At 40.6% G+C, this 24,720-nt stretch overlaps 1 protein-coding gene and 1 non-coding gene across 2 annotated transcripts in view; one reads left to right on the top strand and one right to left on the bottom strand.

The window, feature by feature from the left end:
- The first annotated feature begins 371 nt into the window (after window positions 1-371).
- WDR44 (WD repeat domain 44) overlaps window positions 372-24,720 on the top strand; it is a 97,853-nt gene continuing 73,504 nt past the window's right edge. The window contains exon 1 of the mRNA XM_075538518.1: window positions 372-868. Within this exon, the coding sequence (XP_075394633.1) occupies window positions 786-868 (83 nt within the window). The 5' untranslated portion in view covers window positions 372-785. The remainder of the gene's footprint in view (window positions 869-24,720) is intronic.
- On the bottom strand, window positions 18,041-18,101 carry LOC142435269 (U7 small nuclear RNA). The gene has a single exon (XR_012781362.1). It is a non-coding gene; the product is annotated as a U7 small nuclear RNA (small nuclear RNA).

The raw sequence follows: 24,720 nt of genomic DNA, 5'->3' as shown, positions 1-24,720 counted from the left end.
TACTTATATATAAAGGAGGGGGGCAGTGAGCAACAATAAACACAAAATCTTCAAATGCTTCTCTTCGGAACTGTAAAGTCGGGTAATGCACTCCAAAGAACCCTACCCAACTACGAGGGCACCCTCAGAGCCAAGTTACCACGTTGCTCCTGCGCAAACTCTAGACTCCTCCCTTATGGAGGCGCACCACCTCCCTGCCCGGCTACTTCCGGCTTCGAACACCCTCCCCGCGCTTGCGCTGTTCGGATAGGCTTCTGGGGCAAAAGTAATCCGAGTGGGGCCTCTCTGGGACTGCCCCCGCCTCGCCCCTAGCCACGCCCCCTCCGTACCCCCCGCTGAAATCTCGCGATGATAGGTACTCGTCGCTATTTTGCGGGCAGGCAGCTCTCCCAGCAGCTGTAATTGCTGCTGCGGGAGAAATTGGAGCTGCCGTCCCCAGCGCTCCCGCCCTCCCCCACTGAGAAGAGCCACCGCCTCTGCGAGCGCTCGCACCACACACCTATCTCCAGGAGCCGCGGCGGCAGCGGCAAGAGCAGCAGTCCCCAGACCCACGGCCGGTCTCCCCAAGTGGACGCTCAGCCGGTCCATCCCGCAGCCCGGCGGCTGAGGCGGCCCCCTTGTCCCTCACCGGCTTTACACTCCAGATCTGCTGCTGCCTCCTCATCCTTGCTCGGGAGCCGCCTCCCCACGGGCTCGCCGGGGTGGAGGACGACCCGGAGGAGACGAGAGTCACCCTCCCTCCAGGCGGCGCCGGCCCCCTCACCCGCGGGTGTGTCTTCTTATAAATGGCGTCGGAGAGCGACACGGAGGAATTCTTTGATGCCCCTGCCCCTGAAGATGTGCACCTAGGGGGCGGCTACCCCGTAGGGTAAGTAGCAGGAGTGATGGCCCAGAAGGCGAGCATCCCAGTTCCCCGGCTTTTCCCGCGACTCACACCTCTCAGTCCCCGACGCTCCCCCCCCCCCCCGGCCCAGTTACCCTCAGACACCGCGAAAGCCCAAGAAGGAGGCGCGAAAGAAGGGGGTCGCCCTCCTGGAGTAGGCGCGTCTCCTACCCACTCCCAGCGCCTCTCTCTAGACTTGCCCGGTTCTCTGCGAGGTGGGACAGCTTCGGTGCTTGAGAGCTCGCGACGTGTATTCATTGGGTCCACGTCTTTCAAACATCCTTCTGGGCCCCTGGAACTGCCCTAGATGACGGTGGCGGGGGTTTCTTGCACTTGACTTTTTTTTCTGTCTTTCTCCATCGTCGTCTTCCTTTCCCCACTGAGTTACCTAGTCCTCCCGAGATAGCTGTCAACGCTCCCGGATTTGCGGTGCTCGTTTCCTTGCACAGGAGAAACAGCGGAGGAAAGGTGGGGTGGTTGAGTATGGAAAGTCCCCTAGTTTATGGGCTCAGGACAGGGGCAGTGTTATGAAGAGTGCAAGAGTGCCTTCCCTCAGGGCCCCGGAAATGGAAGCTGGGTCCGAAATGGGCCGCGGGACCTCTGGGTGCACTGGTCGCGCGACTCCGGACAGCCCAGCAAGTGCTGAGTAATCTGGCGGTTGGAAGGCAGGAGAGCCACCGCACCAGGGTGCTTTTCTCGAAATGGGCCAGATGTTTTGGTGGGGGGGGGGATTTTGAGTCAGCAGTACAGTTAGTTTGGACTGCTTCGCTTGACCAGGATGTCCACTGACCCACTCTTTCACTTTTCAAAGTTGCGCTTAGGGCGAAAGCAATTTCGACGCCCTTTAAGGGAGGGCTTGTGTGGAGCCACAGGCTAGGACATGCCTTCGCAGGCTGGTCACACTAGGGCATGGATCAGATAGATGTGGAGGTTAGTGGAAGGCTCTGGTAGGGTTCCAGTTTAACCAACTGCCTTGGATCCTCCTGCTGCCAGATGAAGGAAGAGGCCCCCCCTCCCCCGTTAGTTGCTATGTAAATTGGCCCTACATTCTAGAAGGATTCAGCCAAGTGATGCTAGTCAAGTCATAAAGACAAGGGTATGAATAGATTACTGGAGGAGGGAGGGAGGGAGGGTGTGTGTGTGTGTGTGTGTGTGTGTGTGTGTATCTGTGTGTGTATCTTGCCACACGAACCTTATCATTTTTTTGTGGGATTTGGGGCTAGTGTTGAAACCACTTTTGGGAAAAATATATGGGAGTCTGTTTCCCTACAGTCTTGGAAAATCGCCGTGAGTTGGGATAAACTTGATGGTAGTGGGTTGGGTTGGGTTTTGGTGAGACTACTTTGGGCAGTCTGGAGATGGCACTGAATCTGCTTCGATTTCATTATCAGACATGTTCCTTGTTTGATGGTAAACCCACCCTTTTGAGCTGTTGAGTCTATCCTGACTCATAACAGCTGCCCTATAGGACAGAGTGGAACTGCCCTATCGGGTTTGGGGGGTGATAGTAGATAGAATATGTATTTGGACTTAAGTGTGGCTTCCCTTCAAGTGAACTTTTGTTTTTTGTGGTTTTGAGAACTCTCAAAGTAATGAACTGGCAATTCAGGTTCCATGATTGAACTTGTGTGTGTGTGTGTGTGTGTGTGTGTGTGTGTGTGTGTTTGGGGGGTGGGGGACAAAGTAGCATAATCCTTTACTTGCTGTAGTTGATTTAGAGCAGGGTTTCTCAACCTGTGGGTTGCGACCCCCTTTGAGGCTCAAATGACCTTTTCACAGGTGTCGCCTGATTCATAGCAGTAGCAAAATTACAGATATGAAGTAGCAATGAAAATAAATTTATGGGGGGGCCACCATAACATGAGGAACTATATTAAAGGGTAACATTGTCATTAGGAAGGTTGAGAATCACTGATTTAGAGCAACTTAGAATCTTTTTCATCAAGTAAAAGAAGTGTAAGTCTGAAGGACACTTAATCTGTGTGTGAACGCCCTCATCCATACCTGCCACAGAGAAAGAGCAGAAAAGTCGACTGCTTGATCTTTCTCCTTCCTCCCTTGGAATTAGCAAATTTGTTAACTTTACCCGTTGCTTAGTTTGAGAGGAAGTACCCAGAACTTGGAGCTATTTAACTTTATCTAAACTAGATGAGTCATTTTGATAGAATTGAGAGAGTCACTTGTTCCCCATTGGGAAGTACTTTGATCCTTTGATATACTGGGTGAAAAGTTACAGAAAGAGAAAAAGTCTGTTGGGACCCAGCTTTCGAATTTTAACTCTCAGTTGTCCAAACACTGAGCATTCTGAGGTCTGTGGATAAAACTCCAGTGGCAATTGGTGGCTTGCAGGGATCCATGGTGTATTATGAGGGACCAGAACTAACAGGGCTGAGAGGGAAGAAAAAAGTTGGGGTCTTCTACATTTTCCCCTCTCATTCCTGATCCATAGGTTTGCTTATTTACATAAGGTATAGTAAGAAGACTTGATTGGGCAATTAGCAGCCACCTGGAAATGCTGCAAGAAATCTTGATTTGTGAAAACTGGCTGTCACTAGATATTTGGTTATCTGGAGTGTCACACCATATAAACTCCCAAGAGGTTAATAGACTAAATCTGGGCACTTTAAGAAATGTTTAAAAAAATAAAAGAAATGTTTCTTACTATTGTGTTTTCAAGAATACAAAGACCATTTCACCAAAGCCCATGACATTGAGTTCAGCAGTTGAATTCTTTCTTATTTTATTAGTCTGCAGAATGCAGATACATAATCCATTTCCTAAAACTGATTGATATTGATTTCTTGCATTTCTGCCCCAAGGGTGTCTTCAACCATGTATTCTACTTTTTTCAAGCAAATTTAGTAAGTAAAAAAAAAAAATCAGCGCCTCCCCCTTTTGTAGAGACTTTCCATTCTAATATAGCCTAACTTTTCTCAGAAGCAAGTCATTTCCTTTTCCCCAGCTTTACTATGTAAATCACAATTTTCATACTTTTACTTTGTTTGATTTTTAAAGGTGAGGTTTCCTTAGTTTTCTGTTCACTTATACCTGTGAGGAACCTTAGCCTCACAGAGGTTAAGCGAGTTTTCCTGGGACATACAGCTTGTAAGTGGCAGACCTGAGATTTGAAACTTTCTCTTAGGACTCCTCCGTAGTAATTTTTTCTAGGTCCATCATAGCTACCCCACACTGGGGAAGGGGTTGGGGGACCCTTCGCCCAGGTTCTCTGAAGTAAAATGCTGTCCACACCAATCTGCTGAATTGACTATAGGTGTCTAGTTAAAACCCATAGCCGAACTTTTTCTTTCCTTTGGTTGGAAATCCCTAAATTTCTTTCAGTGATTGTATATTTTTGTTTTATTGGGTAGGGGTTTTCTAAGATCCTGGTATGTTACCACTAGAAAGGGACACGAGGCATAAAGTCTTTCCTAGAATATGGTGGCGAAGACTAAAGCCCAGAGAGGGAAAGTGAATGGCTTGGCCAATCAGGGCACAACACATTAATGGCAAGAGAGCCGAGACTAGAACCCAGTGCAGTCTCCGGGTACGGAGATTGTTTCTGCTGGGGTGCTGTCCTTTGATAGAGCAGGAAATGGAGGAGGAAGAACTGTGGTGTAGTGAAAAAGAGTTGTGGACAGTGAGTCATTTCATTTCCTGCTCTTTAAATTGAGATGACACTTAGAACTCCCCCAACTTGAAAAGTCTGTTTTATTGAGGTTTTATAGTATGCTTTTATCGATAAGCTAGAAGTTATTGGGACATCTTCCCAGGATTTCATTTGACTTGGTAATTTACCAAACTTGATGGGTTTTGATGCATAGTTCAAAGAGTCACACATTTGAAATTAAGTATTTACTGAATCAATTATCTATGGGATAAATGCCTCTGTTAAGTAGTGTGTATTATGCATATACATACAGTTGTCACCTAAAACGTATTATTAAATAAAAATTACATTCTGGTGTGTGTGTGTGTGTGTGTGTGTGTGTGTGTGTGTGTGTGTTTCAGTGTCAGACATTTTTTAAGGTTTTAGGGAAAAAAAGGCTAGCATTGTAAAATTCTTAGAGATGGAAGTGATAAGAGATGAGTTTGCCTAGCCTTCCATTTAAGTGGTTTAGAGAAACCTAGGGTCAGAGAGGGGAAGTGGCACATTGCTGATTAGTTGCAGACTCGAAACTAGAGCCCATGTCTTCTGATTCCTCATTTATGTTAGGTTGCCATGTCAGTGGGTAGAGGGGGTATTACTTAATATTCTTCCTATAGGTTTCTGGTACTTACCCTGTTTCGTGGGCTCCTATTCCGAAAATTCCTGCTCCTATCGTATTTGTTTCTCAGTGCTTTGCCACCGGAGAACATTGACTCTGTGAAAGGGCCCTAACTTTTGCCCTCTACTTTCCCCCAAGTCAGGGTGGGAAAAAAAGGTAGCAAAATAGCTGATCTAAGAATAGTGGCTAGTCTCATGTTGTTATGCTATGCTATGTTATGTGAATTTCACAACTTTAAAAGTGTCACCTGCTGTCTACCAGGTGTAGATTGAAGTAATTGCAAAAGCATATACCTTGATTTTAAGTCATGGGGGCTGAGATCAAACTGTCTTAGAGAATTATTTTAGTCTACAAAGCAAAAGAAAAAGTGCGTAGTTGCTTTTGTTGGAAACTCAGCTTCTCACTTCAATTAGCAGAAAATATTTCTCTCTGAAGTGAAGGTTGATACACTTTTAATTTTTTTAAATGTGTGCAAAAGGTTATTTTAGGGAAAAGATCTTTAAAAATGAGTGTTTGCTCTCAGGTTGGCATTTAATTAAGCTAGATTGTATTTAATTGCTATTGTTTTTTGGATTGGTGGGAAAACATTTATAAGTGCAGTTTTATTGCCCCCAACTAACATTGAGCAGTAGGAAAAACTCTTCCACATATTAACTAATAAATCCAAGCTCTGAACTGTTGATTTAAGGAGATAAAATAACCGGTAGTGATATGTCAGTTTAAGGGCTTAATCTAAATCTTTACAACTTTTACTGTAAATTGAAAACTATACTGATTTTGTAATAACCTAACTTAATAAGATAGGGTTGATAAAATTTTATCTGTTTAAATGTCTAAACGAACCTGGTGGTTTTCACATATTGAAGTTAATTAATGGTGTTATTTAATAGGAAATGATTTTTAATTATTGGCATTTTCGACTTACTGTATAGGCTTATTAGCTTTACACCACACTCCATGTGTTCTTTTCAGTTTATTCTTTTGCTTTTGCCAATAAGTCAGGTGAAGTTGCCAGGCAAGCTCCCAGAAGAGACTGTTTCCATATTCTCCTGCAGTCTGGTAGATCCTGTCGAGGGCAGCAGTGGTGTTGTAGTGGAGGTAATGGTGAGGAGAAGGACGATGAGGTCCTGGAGGTTAGAAGAGGTGGAAGGTAGCCCCAGCATGGAGTACAGAGTTTTAAGACAACTGTGATAAGGTAAATCACATCATTTAATATTGTCTTAGATGCACACCTACATATATGCAGTGTGAATTAACTCGCTCCTGTTAGAAACTAATAATCTTTAATACCACAAACAAAATTTTAAAGTACCATGTTTTTTTGCAAACTCTGCAACCCATAGATTTTTCCTATTCCAGTGTTAGTTTTTGTCTCTTAAGACTGAATGCATTGTATCACTAATATCCAACAACTATCCCTTTGTAATAGTAGCAACTAGAATACATTTCAAGATCAAGAATGACCATTCAACAAATATATTTGCAGAGGTCATTTTAGACTTTATATCATCCAGAACCACCACTAATCTGGCAGTTTGTCATACTCTGGTGACTTGTGTGTTGCTGTGACGCTGGAGGCTGTGCCATCAGTATTTCAAATGCCAACAGGATCACCTAACAAGCTTCAGTGGTGCTTCCAGAATAAGACAGTCTAGTTAGGATAAATTGGTAAACTACTTCTGTCATGATAGAAACAGATCAGTGAAAAATGAAATGGAGAACTCAGAAATTAACACATTCATCTATGGACAACTGATATTGGACAAGGGATCAAAGTCCATTAAAGGGATAGAAGCAAACTCTTAAATAATAAACGCTGGCAAAACTAGTCATCAACCAATAGAAAAATGAAATTGGATCCATATATAAAACTTAAATCAAAATGGATCAAAGACCTACATGTTAAACATTAAAAGTATAAATGCCCAGGGGGAATATTATGCAACCTAATCTTTCATAAAAATGAGGATAACCAAAAACATTACAACAGGTGTACACATAGAAGACAAAATAGGCAAATAGAATGTCATGAAAATTAAAAACTTGCTCATCAAAAACAGGACTTTGTTAAAAGAATAAACAGACCAAGAAAACACAAAGGTTTCGATGAGCACCTTGAAAAGATAAGTAAAATATTTCAATGAAATGTGCAAAGACCTGGAGTTAGAAAACCAAAATGGAAGAACACACTTTAGCATTTAGCAAGCTAGAATAAGGGAAGGAAAGAATTCAAACCTCAAGATTCAATAGTTAAGGGTTTTGTTGGGGAAATCTCATAGCAACCCTATAGAACAGAGAACTGCCTCTTCAGGTTTCTAAGACTTTAAAATGTTTGCAGAAACAAGACAGCCCCTTCTTTCTCGGCAGAGTGACTGCTGGCTTCAAACCACTGGCTTTGTGTTTAGCAGCTCAATGCATAACCACTGTGCTATAAATGCATTATAAATCACATTTGATTTAGTAGAAGTGGGTTTGGATTTTGTTTGAGTTCATTTTGGTTATGAGCAACATATTGAATACACAGGAAACATCAAAAGAAGATGGAAGGAGTACAAAGAATCACTGCACGATAAGGAATAGGTGGATATTCTACTGTTTCAGGAGTCGTAGCATATGATCGATAACTGAAAGAAGAGTAAGTCCAGGCTGCACTAAAGCCATTATTGAAAGCGGAGCCTGCAGGGATGGAGATTGAGATGAAGTGCTCACTCATCTCTCCCAAGAAATTCCAAAGAAACATACCAGCTACCTGCAAAACAAATGGGAGACATTCGTATTTGTGCCTATTCCAAGGGAAACTGATCCAACAGAATGTGAAATTATCATGCATTGTTATGAAAAGCACATGCAAGTAAAATTTTACTGATGCCTTCGTCTTCCAAATTGGAAGTGGTTGATCTATCAGTAATTATGCCAATATTGATATTATTTTCATACGTGACAATAACAAGTCATTTAGTTTTATAAAACCAAAGTAGAATTATACTCATAAGACATTGTATGTGTGTTTTTGGGGGGGGGGCAGACCAATTTGGAAATACTCTATTCTGTGTCAAACTGAAATGACAGGTGGTTTGACTGTTTTTCTCAACCTAATGCTACCCCTTTCACTCCAAGCTTTCCCCTTCCTGCTTTATCTAGTGGCATTAGTATAGAGAACCCAAGGGTTTATTGGTTAATTGATAGAATGAGACTACAACTGAGAAAGGGACAACAGGAATGAAACATACCAAGGGAGGGGACTTCTGGGAGAAGGGAAAGAATGATTAAATTGAATATAGTGACCACTTTGGTAAATGAATGGAACCTTGGTAGACTGCTAACTACAAGATTGGTTGTTCACCAAGCCAGGTCCTCCGTAGGAGAAAGAGGCTATCTGCTCCCCTAAGGATTTCCAGCCCTCCTAACCCTGCATAGGGTCCCCAGGAGTCAGACTCAACTCAATGGCAGTGGGTTTGTATTTTTGGTGGTAAACCCATAGAGAGTTACACTCTTGTAAACAGGCAGCTTTATCCTGCCCTGTAGCTTCCTTATAGACAGGATAGAACTGCCCATTTTTTTTGGAAGTCAGCTGGGAGGCGTATCACTCAGATTAATGTCTTACAGGTGAGCAGAATGAATTAAGTGGGTAATGGGTTGATAAAGCTATTAACTGAATGAATGTGAGTAGATTTCTTAAAGTGTTTTCATATTAGCATATCATGTTGGTTGGATTGTCTTAGATGTTAAGGTTAGTGACTGAGCTCCAGCTCCTTTTCTTTTAAGTGAACTAAATACTATTACCTCGATTTTGTTTCGGGTTCATTCGTACCACTTGGTTTATTGAATTTTAACCTTCGCTTTATTTTGCAGTGTACGGATGTCCACAGTTTATGTATAGCAGTGACAACAGGTTGAGGTTGGGATGGCGCAAGATCTCATGGTGTTCTATTCTCATAATTTCTTCCACTTCCCCCTAAATCCACCCCACCCCCATCACTTCCTATAAGGGAATGAGGAGGGAGAAAAGGGGAAAGGGCAGTTGTTTGGATTTATGGGACTTTGTAACCTAGCGAGGTGGTGCTAGTTATCCTGCGATCATAACAATCCCTTGTCACCAACTTTTTTGAAGGATGAATGAGTTCACTGTAAGTGCTATAGTATGTATACACAGGTGATAATGCCAAAATTAAAGTTTGAGCCATTAGTCTTCAAAGTGCTTTTGCTCAAATTATCCTTTCTAATTACTCAGTAGTTCTATGAAATAGGACCATTTCTGTGAATTAGCTATGGAAGTTACTACACTAATTTTTTAAAGACGAAAACCTGGCAACTCAGAAAAGGTAAGGACTTGCACACACTCAGTAATAGGTGGGCTGAAGGCTAAAAATTCCCACTATGTTATAACTAGGCGAATGGTCTTGAATGAAGATTTAAAACATTCCATTTCTTTGTGTTCTAAATGAAGGACATTTTGTGATGCTATGTTTTAAATGTGAGTCATTTAAGTGTAAATGAAGATAGCTAGACCATTTGAGTGTATTTAACATAGTCCGGAAAACTGTGAAAAACAAAAAGCAAGAAAACTTACAGTGTGGCCTCTAGTCACCCTTCAGGCCAGGAAATGAATTTACCCCCAAGGCTCAATTTTCTGAAGAAAGATTGACAGGGTTTACTAGGAGAACAATAGCAGTAGGGAGGTATATAACCCTTAGAACAATCAACCATTGGAGATCAAAAGAGCTGCATTTGCCTGGGGACAAAGTTCAGGCCTGAGGGTTAGGAATGAGAGAAGTGGAAATGAGAAACAGGGAGTGGAAATACCATACTTGATGCTACTTGTGAGGGCTGGAATCCCTGCCGTGGGAGATAAACTGTGTGAATTGTTGAATGGAAAATAAAATGAAAACAAGTATTTATTATGCGCAGCTTTTTGTTTCTTTTTCTTTTCTTGCCATGGACTTCATTTATCTTAAAATTTAATCGTTCAATCATATTAAGATTTGTGTAATCTTCACCACAATTTCAGAACATTTTCTTCTCATACTCATTTTAGCTACCCATGCCCCTATCCAGTTCCTCTTTCTTTAAATCTACCTAGCTTGGATTTCATATATAGAAAATCATGCAAAGCAAACCATAAAACCCCCAACAACAATGACTACCCAGAACATAGGAAAACCTCAATCAAAGAGAAAGTAAAAAAATATATATTAAAAATGGGAACATCTTTAAAATGGGCCAACAGGAAGATCAAATGGTAGGATATTCTATTTTAACCTAACTACATCTGCCATAATCGACTTAACAATGCTCTCTGTATGATACCAGGACTATTCCTATCCCTCCACGGACTAGGCTTTTCTGTTTATGCTGTGTGATGAAATTGATTAAGACATAATAACCAAATCAGAGGATGACCTTGCCTACTGACAGAGCGGGAATCCCAGATACTACTTTGCTGCTAAGGGAAAAGCCCTCAGGAAGTGAGCACTGCCGCTTGGTCCTCTGTGCCTCATTAAAAAAAAAATCTATAACCCAAGTTTTTTTTCTTCGTTAATTGTTTATAGATTGTTCTAATTTCTTTAGTTTGGCTCTAGTAGTATGTTGTGAGTTTTTTTCTTTGGGAATAATTCTGGTTCAGTTTTCTTGGCCACTAGCCACTAACTGAATGAAAACACAGTGTTTTGTTCTTTATTCTTTCTGTCTTATAGTCACAATGATTGCATGGGGTCATTATTAACATTTTCTACCTAATCAGACATTTTTGTCTATCAAATTAACAGGAAGAAATGCATTACTAATAGCTAGGTAATTAGAAAAGTCACACTATCAGTAATTAGTATTTAAGATGTAAATAAGATTGAATAATGTCATTGAAAAATAACAGGTGTTAAATTTGGAACTACAGAATGTTTTGTGAAACATATTGCTATGTAATTTAAGATTTTTTGGAACAGTTAGCAATCTCTGACATTTAATAAAAATATAAAAATCAAAATTCGAGTACATAAGATAATGGAAATATGGTTTATAACTTAAGGTTATGTAATATTGAATTTTACTGAAATATGCTCAGCTTTCTATTATTCACAAGATTGAATGAGAACATTAATAATTTAAGGCTACCAATTATACCAAAATATCAGTTCAGTCCTTAGTTTACAACTTCATTTCCCACCAAACCTTTTCATAAAGATAAGGACCGTTTTTATATATGGCGCCCTGGCGGGGTGGTGTAGTGGTGCATGTTGGGCTGCGATTCGCATGGGCATCAGTTCAAAACCATCAGCAGCTCCGCTGGAGAAGGACTGGGCTTTCTACTCCTGTAAAAAGTTAAAGTCTGAAACTCACGGGGGTCACTGAATAAGCATTGACCCAATGGCAGTGAGTGAAATATCCATGCGTGCCTGCATGTTGTGAGTACACGTTTGCCGAATACTTCCTGCAGAAGATGTTGTGTGCTATCAAGTTAATTCCACCTCTCAGCCACCCCGTGTGACAGAGTAGAACTTGCCATATAGTCTATAATCTCAGTGGAAACAAACTGCCTCATTTTTTTTTTGCCACATCCTTCTTCCACAGGGCAACTAGTGGGTTCAAACAACTGACTTTTGTTAGCATATGAAGGCTTAACCACCTAGGCAACTTAGGTACAAGAAATATTTTTAATAAAGAAAAATAACTGAATACATTTTTGCACATCTGCTAATCTTTGGTACTAAGCAATGAGGAATCTCACCGTCTGATTAATCAGTTCACTGATACTAGGAACAGTTGATTTTCATTTGTAAATGGAGGGATGTTGTGGCAGGGCCAGTCCTTAGGGCTCTTAATTTTTATTTATACTTGACTTTAGGAATTATTGACACTTACTTATTAAGATTAGTTCACTGGATGTTCTAGATAACTTTCAAAATCCCATTCACCTATTAATTTGATAAAGCTCTTATAATGTGGCCCAATACTTTAATTTTTACAAAGTAACTTACAGTGTGATTTAGAAAGATTATATTAGATGTTAACTTCTCAAAAGCAAAATACTAAACTCACTGCAATCGAGTTGATGCTGACTCATAGCTACCCTGTAGGACAGGGTAGAACTGCCCCTGTACGAACCAGCATACATTTAATTATCTATATTTTTAATCGTTTTACTATGGGATCATACAAATCTTATCACAATCCACACATACATCAGTTGTGTAAAGCACATCTGTACATTCATTGCCCTCATCATTGTTCTGCAAACATTTACTCTCCACCTAAGCCCCTGACATCAGCTCCTCATTTTCCCCTTCCTCCCCAGTCCCCCCTCCCTCATGAGCCCTTGATAATTTATAAATTATTATTTTGTCATATCTTGCCCTGTCCGACGTCTCCCTTCACGCATTTTTCTGTTGTCCGCTCTGCAGGGAGGAGGTTATATGTATAGGTCCTTGTAATCTGTTCCCCCTTTCCACTCCACCCTCCTGGTAGCGCGACTCTTACGCATTATCATTAATAGCACATGCAAGTGCTCTTACCACTGGTCCTGAAGGGATCATCCGCCCTGCATTCCCTGTGTTTCCAGCTCCTATCTGTACCAGTGTACATCCTCTGGTCTAGCCAGAATTGTAAGGTAGAATTGGAATCATGATAGTGGGGGAGGGGGAAGCATTTAGTGATCATCGTTAGTGATCTATTTTTGTCTGGGTTTCATAGAAATCACTTCTTTTACAGGTAATGGAAGTGATTTTTATAGTAACTCACTTGAGAAAATTGGAGCATCATGATAGTTGGAATCAATGTTTCAGTATAGGTATTTATTGAGCGGCTGTAAATATGCAAAGTAGAATGTTTTTAGTGTGGAATTCTTGAGTGCTTCCAGGGAGCTGATTTATTTTCTTGTCAATAGATTGACAAGGCATTCTTTTAAGACTGGTAGCTACATCTGTTACATAGTTTTTGAAAATCATGTTATCATTTTACACAAGGGAGAATTACGTAAGGGCAGGGCCTACTCTTTAGTTTGCAATTATCTTATATGTGAACAGATTTATATTTTATGATAAAGTTTCCTTGATTTTTTCTAAAGACCATTTTTTAATGTTCCCACAAAACCTACTTTCACCAAAGTACAGTACAACCCTTGTGCTAAATTTTCTTAAAATCTATTTTTATTAATATCATTTATCAAATAGTTATTAGGCATGTTTTGAGTATAGTCTGCTTCTTAGTATTTATAATTTTTATGTACTTTCACAGGATAATAAAAGCAGTAGCCCATGTCTTGATTCAGTTAATTCCCTATTAGATAATTGTAACTATAACATTAGCTTTTTGTTAATCTTGTTAATGAGCTATATTACCATTTATCTAGGGATTTGAGTGATTTCTATTTCATCCTAAGGAGCGCTGGCAAGCATAATGTGTTACACATTGGGCTCGTAACTGAATGATCAGCTTCCATAAGATTCCCAGCATCAGAAACCCACAGGGGCAGTTCTACATCCTATAGGGTTGCCCTGAGTTGAGTTCTACTCAGCTTGATTACCATGAGCTTTTGTTAGTACTCAGTGGAAACACGCAATTTGAGGATGTACTAGGAAAATTCCACATCTTTCTCCTGCATAGTGGAGGATGTATTCAAACTGCTCACCTTGGATTAGCAACAAGTGCTTCATCACTGTGTCAGTAGGACTCTATGGTAATGTTGTTGTTAGGTGCCTGACTTACAGTGACCCTATTTACCACAGAATATAACATTGCCTTCTCCTGCACTGCCCTTACAATCTTTGCTGCCATGTTTGAATCTACTGTTACAGCCGCTGTATCGATCCATCTTGCTGAGGGTCTCCTCTTTTTTGGTAACACCTACTTTAACAAGAATGATGTTCTTCTCCAGGGACTGATCCCTCTTAATTCAGAGGCTCTCTAAAGTACATGAGACAAAGTCTCAATATCCTTGCTTCTAAGACGCAGTCTGGCTTTACTTCCAAGTCAGATGTTTGCGCTTATGGAATTTCATAGTATTCTTAGTCAGCATTCTTCACCAACACGATAATGCATAGTCATGTCAATTTTTATTCCTTATTCATGGTGTGAGTCAGACGCACCTTAGTATTCAAAGTGACATCTTTGCTTTTTAAAAACACTTTTAAAAGGTTTTTACAGATTTACCCAATGCAACATGTTCATTAATTTCTCGATTGCTGGTTCCATAGGCATTGATTGTGGATTGAAATAAAATGAAATTTGTGACGACTTCAATATTTTCTCTCTTTGTCATGATGTTGCTTATTGATCTGGTTGTAAGGATTTTTGTTTTCTTTATACCAAGTTGAGTTGCAATCCAAACCACGGATCTTCATCAGCAAGTGCTTCATTTCCTCACTGTGAGTAAGCAAGGTGTGTTAGACAGGATTCTCTTGAGAAACAAAACCAGATTGCTAATCATTTTATATATATTTATACAGATAGATATATAACATAAGAAATAACAGTTAATTAAATTATAAAGCAGTACAAATGGCTCAGTGCAACTCATTCCTGTGAGACACTGGCAGTCCTTCAAGTCTTGAGGACCGCCAGGTAGTCCTTTGTAGAGAAATTCAGGCTATCCAGGTACAGGCAGCAAACAGCAAGGCGGGTCACCAACAGTCAGCCCAGATGACAGGGTCCGACAGTCCCCAGCTCAAGAGATGTAGATTCCAATGGTGTGGCCAAGCAGGTCTTTAAGGAACCTCAAATTACAGCGACACAGTCCACGGGTTAGGTGTCCCACAGGTAGTGTAGCTTGCAAATTGAGGCAAAGAACAAGCAAGGCAGCTGCTGCACACTGATCCAATGATCAAAGAGCAAGAGACAAGAAAGGCGAGGCTTCCTGAGCCATTAATCTCTCTGCACTTCAATTAATCCCTCATGTGTTTTTCACCCAGGTTGGCACAATAAACTAATTACCTCACAAGGTTATCCACATATCATGTAGGTTATTAATGAGCCTTCCGCCAATCCCGATGCTACATTCTTCATAAAGTCTTCTCAAATGGTTTGCACAGATTGAACAAGTATGGTGAAAGGATATAATCCTTATACACACTTTCCCTGTTTTAAAATCACACAGTATTCCCATGATCTGTTTGAACAGCTACATCTTAGTGTATGTACAGGATCTGTGTGAATATAATGAAGGGTTGGAGCATTCTTATTCTTTGTAGTACTATGCAAGCTTTGTTATGACCCCCACAGGTGAAATGCCTTTATGTAGTCTACAAACCACAGGTATTCTTTATGGTATTCTCTGCTTTTAGCCAAGGTTCATCCGACTTCTTTGTCTTCTCTGACTCCTGGAGTATTCCAACCCATAGCAACTGGCTAGGGTAAAGTAGAACTGCCCCTGTGTTTCTGACACTAAATCTTTACGGAAACAGAAAGCCTTATCTTCCCCCTGCAGAGCTGCCTATAGTTACAAACTGCTGGTCTTGTGGTCAGCAGCCCAAGTTGTAAACCTCCATGCCACCAGGGCTCCTTTGGTAGTAGCTAACTGTAGGACTATGAGGATGGGCGTTGTACTAGTACACATGAATTGCAAGACCAATTCATTTAAATACTGCCGTTTTTTTCAGTTGCAGTTCTCTTCAGGGCTTGAAGGTGTCTCTTGGCTTTCTAGCCTTTCTGGGGAGTTTTCAAACCTAGTACATATGTAATCTGGTGAAGTTTTCCAAAAGAATATGACTAAGTCACAGAATCCGTGGACAAGGGGGATTCACAGTGATCACAGAACAAGAATTTTTCAACAAACTTTTTGAAGCCTCCTAAAGATTTCAACTGCAGTTGAAATAACTAGCTACTGCGTACCAAGTGTTTAAAACTATACAGAATTAGAGCAGAATTTTTTTAAAAGAATAAACCAGTGTCATGGTCTCTGTTTGAACTATTTGAATTTTGTTCAATCTTGGACTGTGTGGTGTGTGTGGGTGTGTGTGTGAGAGAGAGAGGCAGAGGGAGAGAGTTGTTGCTGCCGCCGCCACCTAAGCTAAGTGAGGAAAATCTTTATGCTGGTGTTTTCAGAGCCCCAGAAACCTTCTGATCCACAGTGTAGACTTAGTACCCTAGTGTTGCCTTAGTTTGCCACCAGATCTTCCCATTTCAGCTTGCTTGGCATTAGAAATCAAGACCCTTTAATTAATTACCTGCTTCCTTTACTGACTGGCTAAAGCCTTAACTCTGCTCATATCTCACTTTTAGGGTCCTGAGAATCCTGCACTTTTTCGTACAGGCAAATCGTTCTTTGATTTGCTGTCTTGATCCAGTCATTAGTTATGCTCATTGTTATAGTTTCCTTATAGCAAAGTCAGAAAGAGGAAGGGGGGTGGTTGTTAGGTGCCATCCATTCAGTTCCAACTCAACTCAGAGTGACCCTACACACAACACAACAAAACACTGATCGGTCCTGTGCTGTCTTCACAATTAATGTCATTGTTTAAGTTCATTGTTGCAGCCACTGTGTCAATCCATCTTGTTGAGGGCCTTCCTCATTTCCTCTGCCCTTGGACTTTAATCAAGCCTGATATCCTTTTCTAGGGATTGCTCTTTCCTGTTAACTTTTCCAATATGTAATATAAAAACTCACCATCCTTGCTTGTAAGGAGAACTCTGGCCATACTTATCCTAAGATAAATTTCTTTGTCCTTTTGATGGTTCATAGTACTTTCAGTATTTGATCCTTCTTTTTTTATTTAATGTCCAACTTTAATGTGCATATGAGGCAATTAAAAATACTGCACTTACTCTCACTTACTCTCACTCTCATTCACTCACTCACTCTCTCACTCTCTCACTCACGCTCACTCTCTCACTCTCACTCACTCTCTAACTCTCTCTCACTCACTCTCTCACTCACCCTCTCACTCACTCTCTAACTCTCTCACTCACACTTACTCTCTCACTCACTCACTCACTCTCCCACTCTCTGTCTCACTCACAAACTCAGTCTCTCACTCTTTCACTCACTAACTCACTTACTCACTCTCACTCTCAATCACTTACCCTCTCACTCTCTCACTCACTCTCACTGTCTCACTCTCTCACTCACTAACTCACTCTCACTCACTAACTCACTCAGTAACTCACTCTCTCATTAAAAAAAATACCATGGCTTGGATCCGGTGCACCTTATTTCTCAAAGTAACGTCCTGTATTTTCAGTATTCTAAAGTCTTGTGCAGCAGATTCACTGGATTCATTTGATCTCTTGACTCTGCTTCTATGAGCGTTGATTATGCATTCAAGCAAGACAAAATCCTTGATAACTAAAGCCTTTTCTCTATTTATCATGATGCCACCGACTGTAAGGATTTTGGTTGTCTTTACAATGAGTTGTAATCCATACTGAAGGCTGTAGCCTTTGATCTTTTATCAGCAAGTGCTTCAAGTTCTCCTCATTTTCAGCAAGCAAGATTGTGTCAACCTCATATCACAGGTAGTGAGCCTTAAACAAAGTCAAGCTGTAAGGTAAGTCTTTGGTTAAGCAGACCAACTGCATTCTAACTGACTCAACTGTATACTCCTTCTATGGCATTGTGACCCTTTTCCTCTTTAGAAGCCTATTAGGAAACTTTGCAACCTGATTAGATTTTTTCCCCCAGTGGAGTCAATCACCTTCTTATCTTGGTGCCTAAAAAAACATGTTCAAAAGAGTCACTCATCTTACTTAAAATAAGAAAAGAGGCCTTTGTCAGTTCATTTTCTGTATGATACCTAGTGATTTTTGTCTATTTTCATGCAGTATAACAAGAAGTCTGCAAATGGTGATGTTCAAGTATGAGAGAACCATTGCTGTAGTGTTGAATCCAATTTACAGTTACCCTACGGGACAATGCAGAACTGCCTCATAGGGTTCCTATGGCTGTATTCTTTTTTTTTTTTTGGGGGGGGGGTTTCCGGGAAGACCAGAAAACCTGCTAGACAAATTCTAAAAGAGCTGTAGCACTTTCTATGGCTGTAATCTTTACAGATGTCTACTGCCACATCGTTTTTCCAAAGAGTTCAATTTTCTTACTTTCTTTTTTTTTTTAATGAACCATTTTATCAGGAGCTCTTATAAAAATCAATACATGATGGGGGGGCTGATACCAAGGGCTCAAGTAGAAAGAAAATGTTTTGAAAATGATGATGGCAACATGATGTGCAAAGGTGCCTGACACAATGGACATATGTGTGGATTGTGTTAAGAGCTGTAAGAGTCCCCAATAAAATGATTTTTGAAAAAAAAAGGAAATAAACAGGGCAACCCCTTCCCTTTTGAACAATTTTTTTTAATTTTAAAAGAAAGAGTAATAAAAAAATCAATATATCAGTTGTATCAAGCACATTTGTACATATGTTGCCATCATCCTTTTTTTTAGAGTGGTTTTCTCATTTTTTTGTAAACATTTTATTAGGGGCTCATACAACTCATCACAATGCATACATATGCATATATCAATTGTATAAAGCACATCCGTACATTCTTTGCCCTAATCATTTTCAAAGCATTTGATCTCCACTTAAGCCCTTGGCATCAGGTTCTCTTTTTTTATTCTCCTCCCTCCCCGCTCCCCTGTCCTTCAAGAGCCCTTGATAATTTATAGATTGTTATTTTGTCATATCTTGCCCTATCCTGCGTCTCCCTTCGCCTCCTTCTCTATTGTCTGTCCCCCAGGGAGGAGGTCACAGCCATCATCCTTTTCAAAACAGTTTATTTCTACTTGAGCCCTTGGTATTAGCTCATCTTTTTTCCCTACCCCCACCCTCCCATCCTCCTGACTCCTCAAGACATTATAAATTATGATTATTTTCATATTGTACACTGTTCTCTGTCTCCCTTCACCCATGTTTCTGTTGTTCGTTACCCCCCCCGGGGGGGTAATATGTCAATCATTGCAATAGGTTCCCCCTCCTCCCCCTATCCTCATGGTATCACTACTCCCATTATTGTTCCTGGGGGGTTTATCTGTCCTTGATTGAGTGTGTGGAGAGCCCTTATCTATACCAGTGTACATACTCCAATCTAGCCAGATTTGTAATATAGAACTGGGATCATGATAGGTGAGGAGAGGGGAGGCATTAAAGAACTAGAGGAATGTGTGTTTCATTGGTGTTATACTGTACCCTAGCCGGCTTGTCCCTTCCTTTTGACCCTTCTGTGAGGGGATGTTCAATTGTGGACAGATGGGCTTTGGGTCTCCACACCAACCCCCCTCGTTCACATGGATATAGTTGTTTGTTTTGGGTCTTCTGGTCCCTGATCCCATTGACACCTCATGATCACATAGGTTGGTGTGCCTCATCCATGTGGGCTTTGTTGCCTCCCTGCTACATGGCTGGTTGTTTAACTTCAAGCCCAGCTGCCCTGCAGGAGAAAGATGGAGCATTCTGTTCCCATAAATAGTTGCAGTCTCCGAAACACACAGGGGACAGTTCTACCCTGTTCTGTAATATTGTCAGCATTGACTTGATGGGAATGAGTTTATTCTTTGAGTTCCTGGTTTTTTAGTTGAGTACAAAACAGGTGATTAGTGCAGATGATTCTGTTTGTGGATCCCTCCCTATTTTTCTGATGGAAGGCTCCACGATTGTGTATGCACGTTTTCCAGGTTACGCCCCTCCCCCCAAGCTCAAGAAGCAGAATGATCTGTTTATAGCTCATAAGTGAGAAGTTAGATGGAGGATGACCTATGAGAGCTAGCTGTTAGAAACAAGAGAAGCCCGATGTTTTCCTTTTAAAAGTCGATTTGAACACTTACAGTGTGATTTTAAGCCTTACTACCCTAAAGTCATAACATATGAACTGTGAAGATTTGAGTTTAAGATTAGAAAGGGTGATCCAAACATTACCTGGAAAGAAACCACTTGCTAAAAGTGCTGGAAAAACAAGATAGAGTCCTTCTGTTGTCTCCCATGTGAATGCCTGATTTGAAATCATAGGATGTTGCAGCTAGCAAGGAAAGCAGTGTTTATGTCTGGGGACTCTAATCCGTGTTAACTTTTATTTGTTGCCCTTTAGGTTCAGGAACTATTAGTACTAGATGTTGTGGGAGGACCTGCGAGCAGCATGCATTGATAAGAATTGAGAAGCAAATTCTATCTCAGATTGCAAAAGCCTCATCAGCCTTTTTTTTTTTCAGCCTTTTTTTTAAATATAAGAAATACCCAATTTGAAATATTTCTAACAGTCTTTTTATAAAATGAGGCGAGTATCCCAAAATGAAGATCTCTGTTGGCGTAGTGGTTATATGTTGGGCTGCTCACTGCAAGGGGAGCAGTTTAAAACTACCAGCCACTCTTTGGGGGAAGGAGGATGCTTTCAACTCCTCTAAAGAGCTCCAGTCTCAGAAACACACGGAGGCAGTTCGACCCTGCCCTGTAGGGTCTCCATGCCTTGCCATTGATTCGGCGGCAGTCAGTTTGTTTTGTTTTTATCCTAAAATATATTGGTAGGTGTCGTAACTGAGTCATTTTTTAAAACTATCACTTTAATTAGGGTTTAGCTAGAAAGTTGTTGTTCATCTTTATTTAATGTATATAGATTCACTTCATTTTTAACTCATTGAAGAAAATTTCATTAAAATGTCTTTGATAAATAATGATATTAAAGTATTTGCATGCTAGAGATTTACCCATTTGTTGCGATAGCCATTTCGTTTGTTTTAAGACAATATAATGAAACTTTTAATTCACCTTCCTACTCTATACTGAGCATTTTAGGTACATGTACCTAATACCATATTTATAGTATTTGCATTTAGGCAAAACATAAATGTTCTATCTGGAAAAGCTTTGGCTGAAAACCCACATGCATTTCCGCTACCCTCACCCCCACCCCCATCTGTGAACTCTACTGAATATGTAGATGCGATGTTTATACAGGGACAACAGCCATGCATTTCTTCCCACTTTGTTTTTTTATCACACACTAGCAGCTAATAAGGTTAATTATTCACCTAATTAACTTGAGCATGAGGACAGGGTTGCCAGATAAAATACAATGTGCCCTGTTACATTTCAGTTTCAGATAAACATACTAAAAGTGTACCCCATCAGTTACCTGAAATTGGAATTTAACTGGGGGGCTTGAGATGTGGAGTTGCTCAACCTGGAAGCCCTATAAGAGGATTAGTGGGTATGGGCCCAATAGTGAGATTTAAGTGAATCGAAGAGGCGTGTCAGTAAATGGAGTGTTGACACAGATTGGAATACTAAGATCGTGAATGCAGCGTGTGTGGTTTTACAGCCCAACACCTTTTCATTCAGTGAAAACTCAGAAATGGAACAACTTAACAATATGTTTGTAGGGGTGCATGTATTATACAACTATTTTTTCTATAACAAAGTAAGGAACAATACAATTTAGGATAGCAGTTACCTGTGAGGAGCGGGCAGATCTTTATCATGTAAGTATGAAGCATAATTGGAAGAGTATCCAATTGCAGTGATATGGTGCGCCACAGTTCATTTTCTTATTTCCTTCACAATTGCATATCTATGATAAACTACATATGTTCTTTTGCACATATCATTCTTTGTGGTTAAATTAATAAAATAGAATTTCAATAAGAATAATGTTCTGTATGCAGTTTCATCTTATGTAGTTTTCAAAATTAAATCAAAATCTTAAGGTCAAGAGACATTCACCAAATTTACAAAGATCCAACGCAAACCAAACCAAACTCACTGCCATGGAGTCGATGCCTACTCACACAGTTAGAGCTGCCCTGGCTGGTGGCTGAGGTTGTAAATCAGTTTCCCCAAAGGGACTGGCACTGCCCCGCCCCCGGGGGGTGCATTAGAATGATGGAGGCACTACAAAAGCAGTTACTACCTACACTTTTTTTTTTTTACTACCTACACTTTATCCTGGATTATGTAACAAAAGCTTTTCATTGATGGTGAGTGCTGACTAAATTTTTGTCCTGGAAAGAGGTGACCGTGAGCCAAATAAGTTTGGGAACCTATGCTGGAAATCTTTTTTTTCCATTTTATTAGGAGCTCTTACAGATATTATAATAATCCATAGTTTAATTATATCAACCATAATTATATAATTGCTGGCACAATCATTTTCTTTCTTCTTGAACTATTTGATATCAATTCCCCTTTAGCCCCCGCTTCCCAGGAATCTGTGTGTGTGTTTGTATCTTACACTATCGAATGTATCCATTCACCTACCACTCTTTTATTCGTTCTCCTAGAGTGGGGATGGGGGTTATATAGTCATCTTTGCTATCAGTCCCCTCCCCCCTCTTTCCATGCCCTCAGGGAATCATTCCCCTTACTATTTCTAAAGGGTTTATCTATCTTGGATTTCATGCATAAAACAATCTTAATGATACAAATTAACATACTCAGGTCTAACAAGATTAATGGGGTAAAACGAAGATCACAATAACAAGGGGAGGAAATGTTAAAGAACTAAAGGATAGTTATATGTTTCATCAGTGCTATACTACACCCTGGATATATCATCCCTTCCATGTGGTCCTTCTGTGAGGGACTAGACTGTCCAATTATCTTACAGGTGGATTTTTGGTCTCCACTTTGCCTGTGTTCCTTCACATCAATTTGATTACGTGTTTTCAACTTCTGATACCTATTCCCGTCGGCACCTCATGATCACACAGGCTTGTGTGCTTCTTCCCTGTAGACTTTGTTGCTTCCCTGCTAGATGGCCCCTTGTTTATCTTCAAGCTTTTAAGACCCCCCAGACGTATTTTTAAATACCCAGGCACCATCAGCTTTCTTCACATTTGTTTATGCAACACGAAAGCTGATGGTCTTTGGGCCTCTACCTAAATCTTACCTCAGTACAAGATCGGTTTGTTCTAATAATGTGATCATGTGTGCTACTCATCTTCCCAACGTGATCACTGCAGGCAACATGGGTGCATATGCTGTAATTCTTTACAGAAGCGAAGCAACTCCGAGGTTCAAACTGCTGACCTTGTGGCTAGCAGCCCAACACAGAGTCATCCGAACCACCATGGCTCCTGCACTAAGATCAGGACACGTCATCGATAGATTCTAGGTTGATTGACATGCTTATTGGAAACCATCTAAAATAAATTTTTCATTTTTATTTGCTTTTCTCGGTGACAAAGCTTCGTTTTAATCTTCACTTAGAAAAATCTCTGACAGTTAAAATGTACTATATGCCAAATAGAGAGAAATAAAAAGCAGCTAGGTTGTGCACAGAGGTTTAATTAGATCATAGGTTCCTAAAACTTACTAAAATTACTTACTAAAAATTACTGTGAATCCCTCTGGCCAAACCTTTTGTATTATAGCCCATAGTCCAGAACGAAGTGGCATTACCTGTGTTTGCAGCCCTCTCAATTGCTCCCAGGGGAGCAGTTTTGCCCACCTTGGGAAACACTGGATTTTATAAAGTGGCCTAGTAAGTATAAATTTCAGGATCCTTAGAACAAAACAAAATCACAAGGGGTTCTGCTCTCCTTGATTATTATTATTTTTAAAATTTAACACATGCAAGTGGGTTTCCAGCTAGCTCTGCCATGAAAGGATGACTTGAACAGAGTAGAATGACCATCAGGAAACATAACGAAGCACTTGCAGTTTCCTTCTTGCCGGTTACCGTCAGGTTAGCATCAGCTCCTGGCAATCTCATGGAGGTCAGAGTAGAACTGCATTGTCAATGGCTGGTTCTGCAGAAGTAGATTGCCAAGTCTTTCTTCAAGGTGCCTCTGAGTGGACTCACACCTACAACCCTGCAGTTGGCAGCCAGCCCTTTAACTGCAGAATGCCTGCAGTTCTCTGTAGCCTAGTATAACTGTATACTGTAGAAATCACTGGACGGGCTCTTTCAGGAAGCCTTTCCCATTATCCATGCCTTCACTTACACACTTACTTGCGGCTACCCCTTCTCATGCTGCCAGGATATCATGATCACATGTTGGCATCTCTCCTGGAAATGGCCCCCCCTTGTGTTGGGCTAATTTATTCACGTATTTGCCTTACCCTGGGATTGTGACCTCTTTGCAGGCACAGGTTGAGTCTTTTTTTCAGCACCTGACAGTACCTGGCACATGATAAGCAACCAGTAAGTATCTGTTAACTGAAGGAAGGGCTCCCCTAACCCAGCTCTCTCCCTCGTTTCACAGGTGTGGAAACAGGTTTGGAGAGATTGTAGCTTTAGAAATACTAATTCTTAGAAACAAGCAATATCAGGTCATCTGTTCCAAACGTACACAATATCCCTGTTAAGATGTCATTCAATTTTTGCTTGAAGACTCTGTGAGGAAAATAACTCATTCTCATTTCTAAACTCCCATTACTGAGATCATTGGGCTCAATCAAAGTCTTTCTTCTTGTCATTTCTACTCTGAGTTCTGTTTCTACCATATGATAACTCAAAAACGAGGGGCAGCTACTTTTCTTCCTTAACTTCTCCAGCATGGCCATCCTTAGTTCTTTATATCTTTCCACTAAGTTTCTAGAACATTCCCTACGTTTGTGTCTCTTGAGTCTACCCTGGATTATCAGTGTTTCTTTTAAAATACAATTTCCCAAATAGTACCTAGCATTTTTAAGTGTGCTCTTACCTGTGAGCAATAGA

Source organism: Tenrec ecaudatus, chromosome X (genome assembly GCF_050624435.1).
Source record: "Tenrec ecaudatus isolate mTenEca1 chromosome X, mTenEca1.hap1, whole genome shotgun sequence".
Taxonomy (NCBI): domain Eukaryota; kingdom Metazoa; phylum Chordata; class Mammalia; order Afrosoricida; family Tenrecidae; genus Tenrec; species Tenrec ecaudatus.
Note: the sequence above shows the minus strand (reverse complement) of the source record. Positions and strands in the feature narration are given on the sequence as shown.